Source organism: Chiloscyllium plagiosum, unplaced genomic scaffold (assembly GCF_037043375.1).
Source record: "Chiloscyllium plagiosum isolate Xiang-an unplaced genomic scaffold, Cpla_swu_hap1 HiC_scaffold_6, whole genome shotgun sequence".
Lineage (NCBI taxonomy): Eukaryota > Metazoa > Chordata > Chondrichthyes > Orectolobiformes > Hemiscylliidae > Chiloscyllium > Chiloscyllium plagiosum.
Window position 1 is genome coordinate 93562420 of NW_028270144.1, and position 16461 is coordinate 93578880.

Genomic DNA, 16461 nt, shown 5'->3' on the forward strand with positions numbered 1-16461 from the left:
AGGTGGCAAATGGAGTTTAATGCAGACATGCATGAGGTGATTCACTTTGGAAGGAGTAACAGGAATACAGAGTACTGAGCTAATGGTAAGAATCTTGGTCATATGAATGAGCAGAGAAATCTCGATGTCCATGTGCATAGATCCCTGAAAGTTGCCACTCAGGTTGATTGGGTTGTTAAGAAAGCATACAGTGTGTAGGCTTTATTGGTAGAGGAATTGAGTTTCACAGCCATAAGGACATGTTGCAGCTGTATAAAACTCTGGATATGGCCACACTTGGACTATTGCATATGGTTCTGGTCACCGCATTATAGGAAGGACGTGGAAATGTTGCAGAGGAGATTTACTAGGGTGTTGTCTTGTGTGGAGGGAAGATATTTTGAGGAAAGGCTGAGGGACTTGAGGCTGTTTTCATTGGAGAGAAGAAGGTTAAGAGGTGACTTAATAGAAACATACAAGGTGATCAGAGGGTTAGATAGAGTGGACAGTGAGTCTTTTTCCTCAGATGGTGATGGCTAGCATGAGGGGACATAGCTTTAAATTGAGAGATGATAGATATAGGACAGATGGCAGAGATAAGTTCTTTACACAGTAGGGCATGGATTGGCATGCATGCAACAGTAAAGGTAAAAACAAGGACTGCAGATTCTGGAAACCAGAGTCTAGATTAGAGTGGTGCTGGAAAAGCACAGCAGGTCAGGCAGCATCCGAGGAGCAGAAAAATCGATGTTTCGGGCAAAAGCCCTTCATCAGGAATAGAGGTCATGCAACAGTAGTAGACTCACCAACTGCAAGAGCACTTATATGGTCATTGGATAAATATATGGATGGTATTGGTATAGTGTAGGTTAGATGGGCTTCTGATCAGTTCCACAGGTCAGTGCAACATCAAGGGCTGAAGGGCCTTTTCAGTGCTGCATTGTTCTCTGTTCTATGAATAGATTCCCTAGGCCTGGCACCTGGCAGGTAATGCAGTCTTGTGGACTCTTGGTCTTTGCTGCAAACAATGATGTGAATCCTCTATTATTAGATTTCAATGGCTTCTGTATCACTGTGTCATGGCTGCCCCTGCTGCCTCAGCTCTCATTCAAACAGGTGAGAGTATCTTGGACAGAGGTTGACACTCCTGCACTTCTGACCTCTGGTCTGCCTCACTTGTAGTCATTCCTTCTGTGCCTGGCCACTGACCAATCGGAAGACCCTATCCTAACTGATGTGACTGCCTCCTGGTAGAAATAATCAAGGTAACTTTTCCCCTCCTGGTGCATGTACTGTCTGTAGTTCACTCCAGTCCAGGAGCTCCCACATGCTGCAGTCTTGTCACATCACCTGCTCTGCCATCAATAATGAATTTGGATTAATTATTTAATTAATGCATCAGTATGAACAGATTAATATTCTCTTCCTAATGGCAATGTTTTAGTGAGGCAGGGGGCACAGTGGTTAGCACTGCTGCCTCACAATACCAGCGACCCAGGTTCGATTTCATCCTTGGGCGGCTGTCTGTGTGGAGTTTGCACGTTTTCTGCATGGGTTTCCTGTGGGTGCTCCAGTTTCTTCCCACAGCCCAAAGATGTGCTTGTTAGGTGGATTGCAATGCTAATTACCCATAGTGTCCAGGGATGTGCAGGCTTGGCAGATCAACCATGGGAAAAGCAGAGTTAGAGGTATAGGATAGTTGGGGATGGGTCTGATTGGGATATTCTTCAGAGGGTTTTTGTGGACTCAATGGGCTGAATGGCCTGCTTTCACATTGTAGGGATTCTATGATTCCTACCATTGACTTGAATCCATTGGTTGGGGAACTTGGCCATCCAATATTAACAGTAATCATTATGCTGTAAGAGAGATCCTGCTATCAGCCAGCTCTATAACCCTGGTGTTGCAATGGGGCTACTCTGCAGTACCAGAAGAGGTTCATAAAACAAGGTAAGGAAAGGGAAAGCTGGAGAAAGAAGGGACTGCCTCAAACCCCTCTCTGTCCTTGAATCATTCACGAACGTCATGAACTTCAGCTAAGGCTTAACTTCACATTCCTTATGGTGGCTAGCGAAGGTATCAAAAAATGGCAGGATATTTTGCTGAGAACATCCTGGCATCATTTGCAATAAATGGATGGAGAAAGACCATCAGTGACTATCTTGGTAAAGATGAGGATAGGTCAGGCAATGAGGTACAATTATGTCATCGATCCTGAATGTACTTTTATTCTCTGTTGCTACCTTCTCCACAACTTAGATGGAATTATGAGGGGGATTGTGCCACATATTGTATCCCACTTTCTAGAAAATGCTTTAAGAAAATACTATTGGGCTATGGGGAAAGCCAGGTGATCTCCATTGATGAATTGTTGTTTCAGAGAACTGGAAGAAAAATGACAAAATTAATGATGGAGTTGATGGATTTTTAAAGCTCCAATTTTGTCATTGTTCAGACAAACTGCAGCACTGATGATATTTATTCACTTTTTTCAGTAGCTGATCAAATCTTGTGACATGGTAGTATAAACATATGAGCAAGGAACAAGAGAAGGCCGTCTGCTCCACCATTCAATACAATAATGGCTGATCTAATTTTAACCTCGAATCTATATTCTTCTATATGCTTGGTAATCTTTCATCCCCTTGGTAATGAAGCTATCTACCTCTACTTTAAGAATGTTTAAAGATTTTGTATCCATTGCCTTTTGAGAAAGAGAATTCCAACACTGAATGAAAAAAATGTTTCTTTTGCTCCATTTTAAATGGGCACCCCCTTATTTTTAGATAAATGTGCTTTATTTCTTTCATTCTGACAAAATGGACAATTTCACACTTTGTCACATTGTACTCCATTTGTCAGATCTTAGCCCAATTTCTTATCTATATCTCTTTGATGGTTCCTTATGTCCTCTTCACAACTGACTTTCCTCCCTATCTGCAGCATGGTGGCTCAGTGGTTAGCACTGCTGCAGTTTCCTCCCATGGTCCAAAACTGTGCACATTAGGTGGATTGGCCATGGTAAGTTGCCCTGTAATGTACAGGGATGTGTAGGTTAGGTGGAGTAGCCATGGGAATTAGAATTGGGGTGGTGAATCTGGGTGGAATGCTTTTCAGAGAGTTGGTGTGGACTCAATAGGCCGAATGGCCTGCTTCCACAGTGTAGGGATTCAGTTCTGTTCTATGATACTAAATTTAGGTACTACACCTTCAATCTCTTCATCCAAATCATTGATCTACATTGTAAAGAGTTGAGGCCTGACCTCTGTGGCACACTCGTTGAATTCTGCCAGCCTGAAAACCATGTTGGCTCTGCTTGATTATCTTGAACTTATCCAAATGCCCTATTAAAATGTCTTTAATAGTGGCTTCCAGCATATTTCTGATGACAGATGTTAAGTTAATTTACCTCTAGTTTCCAGATTTCTGCCTCCCTCACCTTCCTCACCCCTTTTTGCGTAAAGCAATTGCATTAGCTATTTTCCAATCAAAGGAACGTTCCCTGAATCCAATGGTTTTTTTTGGAAAATCAAAACCAAAGCATCAGTTATTTCATTTAGTGACTTCGTTTAAGACCCTAGTAGCACCCCTCAATCTATTCATAATGTTGACCAGGCAGGTTAATTACAGTGCTTCCAATACTCTTGATGGAAGGTGGTACGGGCAGAAAAGACTCCTGGTCAACTATCCTGTAGAAAGCAATGTCAAACCTCTGTAATACTTTGTCTATAAATGTGACCAATCATATCAAGTCTTTGTTCAACCCTTGGAATTGAGGATATGGGGTGAAGAATATCATTAAATAGTCTGTGGCCTTCAATAGTTCCTTTCTCCTGTTAAAATAATTATATCTTTGACAGGATGAATTCTGTACTTACATGCAACTGAAGTATAAGAAGATTGAAGAATCCAACTCACAATCAAAACATACCTCATTCGCCCTTCCTGCAATGATCAGAGAGTTTTCTCATGCAGAGCAGATCCTACGTATTTGCTACACTCCTGATGATACTTTCATCATGATGCGAGAGGATGGAATCATTTCCTTCTGGTCAGCTGAGCTAAAGCTGAAACGAACCAGGAGACTCTTTGTACGTATGTAGTTAATAATAATCCAGAACAAGTAGCTTTTCCCAATCATGAAACTCACGTCAATAGATTTCTAATAAAATCATTTGATCAATGTGTCATCAGTAGAATTGTAAATGTATTCATGTGATTGCTTGGACGTACAGCATTGAGCTCCAGTTTTGGTTCTGTTATATCCTATATTGCCTCAAGTGTGTCATGGAGGCGATGCACTGTTTTTGTTGTACCAAGCAACTTATACCTGAAATTTACACTTTGGGCATTTTTCAAATTTCATTGTGTGTTTTTCAGCGCATTTTCTAGCACATCTCAACTGTATAGAACAAAATGTGATGATAGGATTATTTTGTTGCTCAGAATTAATCCCAGTTTGATTCCCACTCCCATGGGAGCCATAAAAACTAATTAGAATTTTTAAAGGAGTGCCTTAAGCACCATGCAGTACTATGTCACATGAACATGTGCAGGGCACCTTAGGATTTCAAAGGAATGGAGACCTAGCTTCACGGTCATCCTCATAGTCTCTGTAACAATGTCGATTGTATCAACGTAACTTGTAATTCATTGCAGTAAACTACATTTTGTTCAATACAAAATCCTCTTCTGATTAGACCAGGAAGCGGTTGTCCTCTACCACCCTAGACCAAACAGGTCCTGTAGGCTCCTATATTTAGAGTTTTGTGGCAGTACACCTACCAGATGGTGAGATGTCAATACAATATAGTGAACAGTGGTGTTTAGCTGCCTCACACAACATGCAGTGGTAGAGATCTGAAGATTTTTCAGCATCTTCAAACTCACCTTTACATCAATCGTTATGCAGGCAGTGAATGCCAAGGAAGAGATTAACATTTAACAATCCTGGAGATGAAATTAAGTCTGAATTAAAGTGACAAAGAGACATATTAGAAACCTGAGCAGTCCTGATGTAATGAAAGGAGAGAGCTCGTCAACTTTATTAAGGTCACAGGATACTTTATTAAAACTGTCTTTAAGGTGGGCGAAGCATGCACTTAAAAAGAAAGAAAGTGAGCCTTATTAGACAGTGGCACAGTCATGGACAGTGAGAACAATCCAGAATAAATGTTTAAAATGCAGATATCATGTTTTATTGGTGCAGGCAGCAGGATTCATTCAGAAAATGAAATGGGGATCATTTATTAATGGCACAATTGTGGGATTCATCTTGTGAAGCAGTGAAAAAGACAGGAATCCTCTGTTTTTATGATGACAAGACAGGGATTCTGTATTTTGGCTGCTAAATCATTGTATCTCCATAAATCCAAGAAGAGTCCACATCCTTTAATGGAACAAATTGAGGAGCTACTTTCACAGATGGCAAAAATGGACATCACTTCTGAAATTTGCTGTGTTGTGCTCAGACATGGCTACTGTGCCTAAACCTAATGGATCCATTCAAATTTATGTAGACTTTACAGTTCAACAAGGTGATGGTGAGAGAAATTCAACAGTTGATGAGAATTTAGCTAAATTAACCAAAAGCAAAGTTTTCAGGAAACTCTAGGTAAACAGTGGATTCTGGCAGATGCCTTTGAACAAGCAATTCAGATTATTTACCCAAATTTGTGACTCCATTTGAACGATTTAGGATCATTACAACCACACAGAGATTTTTCAACAGACAAGGTCCAATATGTTAAAAGGTTCTTTTCTGAGTCATACGTCACATGAATGACATATTGATTCATGGGAAAACAGCTGAACAATATGATAGAGAGTGAATGTAGTCCTAAAGCACACCTTTCTGAATATGTAGGAATTCTTCATAGAATCTATTTGCTTGTCAGTAATGATATTATAATGACAGACGTGCAGAACACTAAAGCCTTGAAGAAGTTTTCTACTTCAAAGTCAGTTCATGACTCTTCAGATTTGTTAAGGATAGTAAACCAGTTGATGAAATGCTAGAATAGTGTTGGAACCTGTATCAAAATTTTTAAATTCAACAATCCACAAATGAAGAACTTTTTGGCTATTTATATGTAATACTCCAAGGATGTGATAGTGTCAATGGAGCAACACCATATCGTACGTCACCACTTTAGACAGTGAGAAAATATTACAAAATTGGAAATGAATCTCAACTGCTGTGGTTTGGACTTAAACTAAGGTGACAGACAATCCTGAATGATCATAGGTCACTGTTATTGCGTTATTTGTTTGTGAGATATAACATTTGTTTATTAAAGTGAACACTCACCCATTCCATCTGGCATGATAACTCCACTAATTTTATTTTTCAGGAGAGGCCCACTGGCCGAAAACCTAAATGGATAACTGACTTCACCATCATGTCGCAATATAACAAGTTCATCCTGATTACTGGGTATGGGGTTTTTCTGTCAGTGTTTTGGTGTATGCTGCATAATATTGATAAACTGGATAGCTTGGAGATACTGCAAAATGATATTTTGTGTTTCTTTAACCTTTTCAACATAGTGATCGGGAAATTCAGATTTATGAGCTGTCTACCTTGGAGCCATATTGTCAGATTACTGGTTTGGAAACAGGACCATTACAGCTTGACTACTGGTAGGAAATATCAGCTGGTTAAATAGTACTCAGTGCATAATCAATTGGAATTTTCAGAAGATATCAAAATCATGTACAGCTTATACTGTAACATTGAAATAAATGCATTTAATGTCATTAGTACTGAACCAACCTCCTTCCCAATAAATCACAGCACTCCATTATTTCCTACATTATTACCAATATTATGCTTCAGTACCATTAGAGAACTTATAACATTAAAATGAGAATATTCCATGACATTTTCATTTAAAAATAATGGAATGCTGTAGATGTCCTTAGGATTACTGGCAGTGTTATTGAACCGGAACAGGATATAAAGGTCTCTTTTGTTACAACATGGTCAAATTATCTATGAAGGGTGATGACAATCTATCAAGTAAAAGCATAAATTTAACTTCCTGTATTCTCCAGCTCCACAGGTGAAGATGACTGTATGATTCTATATGGAGATGATCAGGTGAGATCATTCTGAGAGAATGATACTGCATTCATAATATAATTGTACACTGCAGGTAATCCTTAATGCACCATCAGTCCTTCAGTGCAAGTAAAGCCTTGCTAATACCTTTGTTGACACAGATTATTGTCATAAGTTAGTACTGTATCCTTGCAATACTGATTGTGGCAGTGCTATGTGTCACAAACTTGCCTCTGGTTTATTTAAGTGATAAAATGCAAATATGTTTCCTAATTTGTTCATAGTGTGATTTTTAACAACACCAGGTTATAGTTCAATAGGTTTATTTGGAAGTATTAGCTTTCAGAGCACTGCTTCTTCATAGGTAGCTGTGGAGCAGGATCATAAGATACAGAATTGTCGAGATAACATAAGGTTTTATTTTTTTAAAAATGGTGACATCTCAGTTCAGACAATGCATTAAAAGTGTGAGGTTAGAGTCTGTCTGTATTCCAATCTTGAGCCAGACTGGTTCTGTTTCCACAGTAGGAATTTATAAAATATTACATGGATGGACTGCCTACAATGACTGCTTTTTTGAACAAAGTAGAATGAATCTGCAAATATAATTCTGCAAATGCAAGTTCACCCCATAGTCTTATGCGTGTGTGTATGCATGTGAGAGAGAGAGAGAGAAAGCGAGAGAGAGAGAGAGTGTGTGTGTGTGTGTACGCACGCACGCGCACCATTCCTTATCGACAAGCCCTATGCATACACGAGATCTGTTCAGATGAGGAGGAACATGACAGACACCTGAAGGTACAGAAGAGCGCCTTCATAAGAACAGGGTACGATGCTCGACTCATCGATCGTCAGTTCAGACATACCACAGCGAGAAACCGTAATGACCTCCTCAGGAGACCGGCACGGATGCAACTGATAAGGTACCCATCATTGTCCAGTACTTCCTGGAAATGGAGAAACTATGCCATCTTCTTCGCAGCCTGCAGTATATTATCGATGAAGACGAGCACCTCGCCAAGCCCTTCCCTACGCCTCCACTTTTCACGTTTAAACAACCACCAAACCTTAAACAGACAATTGTTCACGGCAAACTGCCCAGCCTTCAGGACGACATCAACCACAACATTGGACAACCCTCTCATGGCAACCATTGCAAGTCGTGTCAGAGTGTTAACATGGATGCCACCGTTACACGTGGGGACACCACCCACTATGCACGTGGCAGGTACTCATGTGACCTGGCCAATGTGGCAGGCAAGGATGTCCTGAGGCATGGTACATCATCGAGACCAAGCAGATGCTACAACAACAGATGAATGGACACCGCGCAACAATCGCCAGACTGGGATGTTCCTCCCAGTCGGGGAACATTTCAGCGGTCAGGCACATTCAGCCTCGGATCTTCAAGTGACCATCCTCCAAGGCGGACTTCGGGATATGCAACAATGCAGAGTGGCCAAGCAGAGGCTGATAGCCAAATTCAGTACCCATGAGGATGACCTCAACCGGGACCTTGGGTTCATGTCACACTACAGGTGACCCCACTGAACAATGCAGAGACACATACACAAGCACACGCACACCTAAAATCTTACATACGCACACACTCGCACATACACATGCTGTCTGTCAGACACACACACATACAACCTCCACACTCTCACCCAGGCATGCACCCTCTCACAGGCTTATACTCTGTCACACTCATGCACATTCTGTACCAAGCATGCACACACTCTCGCATGCACTCACCCTCATTTGCACACACACACACACACACACACTCACTCTCTCTCTCTCTCTCTCTCTCTCTCTCTCTCTCCCTCACATGCATGCACACACGCATAAATCTCGGGTGAATTTGCATTTCCAGAATTATATTTGCAGATACATTCTATTTTGCTCAAAAAGTGCACAATCTGCAGGCAGTCAATCCATGTAACATTTTATAAATTTCTACTTTGGAAATAGAACCAGTATGGCTCAAGACTGGGATACAGACAGACTCTAACCTCACACCTTTAATAAATGGTCTGAGCTGAGATGTCACTTTTTTAATATAATCTTAAATTAGCTCGAGAATGTGACTGGAAAGAAGTTCTGGGATTTACATATTAATGAACTGAAACCTGTAATCTATTCTAAAAGTGAAAGACTTAACAGCAATCTAAGTTTGTTCAACATATCGTTTCAGTTTAGATTCCTTACAGTACAGAAACAGGCCCTTTGGCCCAACAGTCCACAATAACCCTCCGAAGAGTAACCCACCCAGACCCATTCCCCATATTTACCCCTGACTAATGCACCTAACACAGTGGGCAATTTAGCATGGCCAATTCACCCGACCTGCACATCTTTGAATTGTGGGAGGAAACCGGAGCAGCGAGAGGAAACACATGCAGACACAGGGAGAATGTGAAAACTCCACACAGACAGTCGCCCGAAGCGGGAATCAAACCTGGGTCCCTGATGCTGTGAGGCAGCAGTACTAACCACTGAGCCACCATGTTTCCCACTTGCATGACACTGTAATCTTTTGCAATAAATTCTGTGTCTTATGATCCTGATCCAAGGCTGCCTGATGAAGGAGCAGCGCTCCAAAAGCTAGTGCTCCCAAATAAACATGTTGGATTATAACCTCGTGTTGTGTGATTTTTAACTTTGTCCACAGCAGTCCGACAGCAGCACCTCCTCATCATATTTTGATCATGAATAACATAAGGGATGGAGATTAACATCTATATTCACACTTCTAAATAGAATTCTTTCAAATTAAAGGAATGATATTTATTGACTTGTGATGTAATAATAATATGGGCATTTGTACGAATAAGTTGGTTAAGCAACTATTTGGCAACACCATGCTAGCCTGTCCATGGTGTTCAAAAATCAAAGAACCCTTGCATGTCGGCATGGTCTCAGAGTATTAGTTGAACTCGGAACACATTTGTGCATTCACTTAAATCTATGCAATGTGGTACCATCCTGAGGCAGCAAGGATGTTGATTTGACAATTGGTTATATTTGTTTCACTGCGTATGTTATGGTGTGATGATGTATATAGTATCTGTTTCTGTGTGGCATGGTTGCGACTTCCTTTTGTTTAAGATACAAAGTAACATGGATGGAATTATGACATATTGTGCCAGTTGGTGCTCCTACCTCTGCCACGATTTTAAACTGAAGCCGCCCAGACATTTTCTGTGCAAAGTGAAGTCAGCACAGTCTGGTTGCATTTATCAAATTTATGAGCAACAGTGGCAGAAAGCTAAAGAAATAGAGTTTAGTTCGGAATGAGCATGTTCTACAAATGCTAGTGAATTAGAAGCAAAATGGATGAGACTCCAGCCTCTATCTGTGAACCTATTGTGTTGGTTATGGAATTTCTATGTTACAGCCATCAATGTCCACAAGCTTTAGAAAGGGGCTGCATTCCTAGAAGATAATGCATCAGATGTACAACTTATTCCCAACTTCTCTATAAAACCTTGTAACTGCTATCTTTGTGACCCGTAGGGTTTGTATCAAAATGCCCAGTATAATTCCAGCTTGCTGAATTACCTTGATTTTTTTTGTTTTTGAGGCATTTCATCAATATTTTAATGTAGCCAGATTAGTAATTTAGGATGTCAGAGGGCTGTGTTGATCTTGAATTCATTCCTTGTAGAATTAATATCCTGTGAGGAGGATAGAGGAGCATGAGATAACAGAAAGCTTTGTTGCAGTTGAACTGGCAAATAAAGATCATGTTAAGCAATAGTCACAATGCAGTAGCTTTAAAAATTTATTATCTTTTCTGCAGTCATCATCCTCTCATTCATTGAATAAATTAATGAATAAATTTTTCATGCCCTGAAGCTTAATATTGTAATACAATTGAAAAAGCTTCCTATATATCTGTGCAAAATCATACACTTTTGGAAAAATTGCACATACCTAGCTTCTATACCATAAAAATAATTTTGTTGACTATTGAGATCATCAACTAAAAATTCCTCAGGATATCCTTTGATTGACTGCCTTAAGCTTCAGCATAAAATTAGTAGAAAACTCAGTTAAATTGGAATTTCAGTCTTACTCTGCCAAACCTAAGATGCTGAATTACTAATGATTTTTGTTAAACCGATCTTCTTTCTTCTGGAAGACACTTCCAGGTCACTCGCTCCCCTCTTTATATATCAAGGGCATTGCAGAGCATTTGATGAAAACAACATTGAAGTTGATTTGCCCTTTTACTATGTTCATATACAAGGCCTTACCAGTAGCAGGCACTGGGTAGTAATAAGAGGTAGTAGTACTAACTGGCACAATATGTCATGATTCTATCCATGTCACTTTGTATCTTCAACAAAACGAAGTCGCAACCATGCCATACCCAAACAGATGTTATATACATCATCACATCCGCAGTGAAACAAATATGTCATGATTCCAGTCGTGTAGGAGCATTACTTTGACTACCAAGTGTTACACAGTTGTGAACATTAATTTTAAATGCACTCATATTGTTTCTGCACATTGCAACTAAAACTTTAGTTCCCGTTGTTGAAAACTTTTAATCTTAACATTTCTGTTGTTGTAAATTTAAAAATTCTTCTCATTGCAGGGCTGTGTAAATATTTTGCTCCTAACATCAGTAGGAGAGACATTGAGGTTCGTGTAATATGCTAAGTTCCTGTATTAAAATGGAAATTTTCTGATCGCTTCTCTGAAATGGCAGTGATGCCAAAATAAAGTGCTTTTTGTATTGTGCACATTATTTGAATTTTAATTCATATGAGTGGTCATTCCAAGTCGCTGGACTTAAAAATCATGAAACCGTTGAGAATAAATTAAGTTGTAACAAATTTATCACAGATGTAATTCCTTTGTTACAGTTCTGTCACATGGTCAGGAAGATTTCAGAAATGAAATTTATTAGTTGATGAATACACCCACCACTTTTGAGGCATTGATAGAGGTGTAACACTTAACTGTGCAACATGAGAGAAAAAAAATCAACAGTTATTCTTTATTCTGCTGGCTATCCAGTGACCATTGCTAGTAAGGCCATGTGTATGAACATAGTAAGAGGGCAAATCAACTTTAATGTTCTCTTCATCAAATGCTCTGCAATGCCCTTGATGTATAAAGAGAGGAACCTGTACGTGTTTTCCTAGAAAAAAGATCGATTTAACAAAAATCATTAGTAATTTGGTGATCAACAGAATTTTCTGGGATTAGGGAATTTATTCACACCAGTCAGGTATTGGTTTGATATATTTTATGAAGCTGTGAGAATGAGAACATGGGTCACCACTGGTTCTAGGGCATTGCACCACGTTGACTTATAAATTGGGAGTAAGCCATTCATTCCTTTGAGCCGCATCTTAGCTAATGCTTTATCTCAGTACCATATTCCAGCTTTCTTCCCATCCTCCATGAAGCCTTTAATATGTAAAAATATATCAACCTCTTTCTTGACCATGTTCAGTGATTTAACTGCCACTGCTTTCTGTGGTAGAGAATTCCACGATTTCATCACCTTTTGAATGAAGAAATTTTTCTTATCTCAGTCCTAAATGGCCTATCATTTATCATGAGACTGCATCTCCTGGCTTTAGACTCCCAGCAACGGAAAACATTCTCCCTGCATCAAGTCTGCCCAGTCCTGTTAGAATGTTACACATTTCAATCAGATTCCCTGTCACCCTTCTAAACATTTGTGAATACATGCCCAGTCGATCCAGTTTCTCCTCATAGGACATCTTCATGTCCCTGATATCAACCTAATGAACCTCCACTGCACCATCGTTTGGCAAATAAATCCATTCTCAGGGAGGGAGGGAGACCAACACTCCATGCAGTACTCCACATGAAGTCTCACCAAGGCCCTGAATTAGCTACAGGAAGACATCTTCACTTCTGAACTCAAACCCTTCTGCAATGAATGCCAATACACCATTCGCCTTCCTAATTGCTTGCTGCATCTGCCTTTATACTTTCATTGATTATGTACATCCTTGGTACATCCATGCTTATCAATCTTTGCCATTTTAAATAATACTCTGGCTTTCAGTTTTTCAAACCAAAGTGCATAACATCACATTTAGCCCCATTGTATTACAGTGGCCATGTGATGGCCCACTCATTCAATTTGTCCAAGTCTCCTTGCACCCTCCTCACAACTCTCAATCCTGCCCAGTTTTGTCATCAGCAAACTTGGAAATGTTGCATTTACACATTTGGTTCCCTCATCCAGGTCATTTTATGCGTGTGTTGTGAATAGCTGGGGCCTGAACAGTGATCCTTGTGCTACCCCAATAGTTACTGCCTGCCACTTTGAAAAAGACCCATTTATTCCCACTCTGGTTTCAATATGTCAACAAATTCTCAATCCAAGCCAAACATTACCTCCATCTCATGTGCTTTAACTTTACCCACTCACTCTTGTTAAGTGGTTTGTTATCATGTCATTTATACTAGATGTTAGCATTTTCTCCTTTACTGATGTTAGGCTGGCTGGTCTGTATATTTTTTTCTCCATCTCTGAATAGTGCAGTTACATTTGTGACCTTCCAATCTGCAGAGTCTTTGAATTTTGGAAGCTGACCACATCTGTGACTGTCATGCCAAGATTTAGTTGGAGCTGAGCAGAAATCTATTGGTTTTACAAAGGGAACGAAAGTGTTATTCATCAGTTCTTAGTCCTCATGAACCAACAAATTATCTCTGCCATGTGAACCTAAGAAATGAAAAAACAAAAAAATGATGCAGTTGCTCATTTCTTACATTTCCAATCATTGATATTGTAAGAACCGAGATGTGTTTTCCGAAATATTTCAAAATAGTTGGATTCCGTAACAGAACAAGTCAGTCAGCATCAAGATATTACATTCACTACCTGTTGGTGGTTGGTTTAACATTGATGAGAATGTTATAATGTTGATCACATTAATCCTTGGCTTTTTATTTGTCTGAAAAGATTGAGACAATTGTATTTTGTCTTATAATACCAATGTAAGGTGCTGTTCCAGCTATGTACTGATATTGTTTTTCACAACTTTCCAGTTACTTGACATGTGTTCGTGCTTTTACCGTATGTCTTGACTTTATTCTGCAACCAAAGTTTTCAGGAACTATATCGAACAATCTGCACTTCCTGTCAGTGCCTCAAGAATGCAGTGTTAGAGTTCTAGCACAACATGGGATGGAACAAAGAACATTTTATTCATTGACTCCATGATTTCCATTAACCATGTAATATTCATCTCATGTTGGAAGGAAAATTCTGGCTAAACGTTCCATAATCATAAATGTCAAAACAACCTCTAATATTCACTCATTCAACTGTTTAGTTATATCCAACTGGTCTCCCCTTCCTCCTTCCAGTCATGAAACACTGCCATATTTAATAGTCCTCCAACACATGCTTGGTATTCATTCCTATTCCCAAACAGACATTTATTATTTTCTTGCTCCCTTTCTAATTCCTTACTATACTTAGTTATTGAGTATTTTGTATGTATCTATGAAGACCCCCAGGAGTCCACTAACCTGGAATTTTGGGAGTCTTCTCTATCTGTGAACTCAATACTCACCAAAAACAATAAATGGAAGTGTTAAAACAATACCTTTAAAGAGAGCTGCTTTAATTTAAATTATAACTAGGATTTAGGGATGCAAGGATAAGTCCAGCTAGAGCTAATGACTGCTGTGCAGGACATGATTGCTTCTGAGCTGATGCTGCCTTGTAAATAACATGTTAATGACAATTGGCCAAGAATAAATGTTAAAGATATAATAAATATTCATGGGCAGTCCTTTTTATCCTTTCAAGGTTATTGGGGTTAGCCTTTAAGAACTTCATAAAGCTGAACAGACCGCACTTAGTCTTTTGAAAAAGGTTATTTAATTTACTTGTACGTTTAACGGCAAACAACGTTACAGAGCTGATCTGAAATTAGTGGGAACTGGTCAGTTAGAGCAGATTTATTTCCAGACAATTCATTTAAAACTATTTCCTAAAAGCAGTGGATTTTGAGATTAAAAAATGCTAATTTTGTAAAAAAAATTCAAAACTACTATTCAATATTTACCCTCTGGAAATTTCACATATTTAAGACCACAAGACGCAGAAGTAAAGCTGAACAATACTAGAAAAAAGTATTTTCTGTCAATTATAACAGAAGAACAAAACTGAACAACCATTATGTGGTTGTAAACTTGAGCAGTTAATTTGCAAGGAAAATGAAGAGAAACCAAAAGATTTGGCAGATTTGAGATAACTGGAATTATGTTAAAGGTAGTTAGCTGTAAAGCTGATGGCCATCTCTGTGCCTAGACCTGAATATTCTTTTTCTGCCCTCTTTGTCTATTGTTACCTGATATTCAAGCACTGGGTCATATTGTTAAGCTTGATGTGCAGAAATTATGTTAGTTGGCAGCAATTTCAAGTCTGTAGCAACTGAAAAAGGTGATGGAAAAGACTTGAGAGCACAACAGGAACAAGAATACTCATGAGGTCTGTTTCTTCTAATTTCTTTCAGTGATAGTATTTTTGGCAGTACATTTTTAATTTAGTTGTCTTTTTGTTCAATGCAGAACATGGAAGAAGTGGCCCAAGGTGGATAATTTTCCCACTATCAGCATTGAAAACTCTTCCCTGTCACCAAACGTCACTTGCATTCGATGGAAGGTACATGAAGACTGGGTAACACAGGTAACTCTCAAATTAGTCAGAGGTATAGCTGATATCTATACTGATACTACAAACAGAATATAATCATAGTCGGGGTGGTAAATGGGTGCTGGGAGGAGTGAACGCTGCACAAACCAGAGTGAAAATGTTGAATGGAGTGCATGTTAATTTCCCAACTCTGTCTCTCTTTGATTAAGCCAGTGGCGAGGACAGCCTACGTGCCTGGAAGCTAATTTAATTTTATTAAGTGGTTAATGTTTGGCTATTTGAGGACCTCATCCCACCGCCATTGTAATTCTATCAAGAACAAATGGGGGCATCACTTGGTGGAAGCTGGCAGATTCCCTGAAGCTCATAGGGTCTCTTCTGATTAGCTCACAGCTCCACTGAGGGACCTATCCATGCTTTCATGATTGATCTGCATCCTTCCACCACCATAGCCCAAGTCCTAAGCGCTATATCCGACTGTTCAGTCACCTACTTAGCTAGAATCTGTAAGGAAATCATTAAAGCAAATCACTACAGTTTACCTGCCTCAATGCAGGTAAAAAAATGATTTAAAAAATGTTTAAAGCCTTTAATCTCTGAAGAGGTCTTGAGGTAAGAAGTTGATGTTGTCTATTGCTTGGCAGAATTATGGGCCACTTAGACCAAACTCAATCTCAACTTAGATTATTATTGGCTCCTAAATCAGGTGCATTCCATTGAGGACATTATGGGAGTTTGACCACCTGGG

General features: G+C 39.4%; 1 protein-coding gene across 3 annotated transcripts in view; it reads left to right on the forward strand.

Moving 5' to 3' along the window:
- The window catches only part of wdr95 (WD40 repeat domain 95), a 131549-nt gene that overhangs the window by 56808 nt on the left and 58280 nt on the right, over positions 1-16461 (forward strand). For all 3 annotated transcript variants that reach the window (XM_087988209.1, XM_087988211.1, XM_087988210.1), the window contains 6 exons: positions 3840-4070; positions 6333-6415; positions 6529-6621; positions 7036-7081; positions 11652-11698; positions 15629-15746. In XM_087988209.1, the coding sequence (XP_087844335.1) occupies positions 3840-4070; positions 6333-6415; positions 6529-6621; positions 7036-7081; positions 11652-11698; positions 15629-15746 (618 nt within the window). The remainder of the gene's footprint in view (positions 1-3839; positions 4071-6332; positions 6416-6528; positions 6622-7035; positions 7082-11651; positions 11699-15628; positions 15747-16461) is intronic.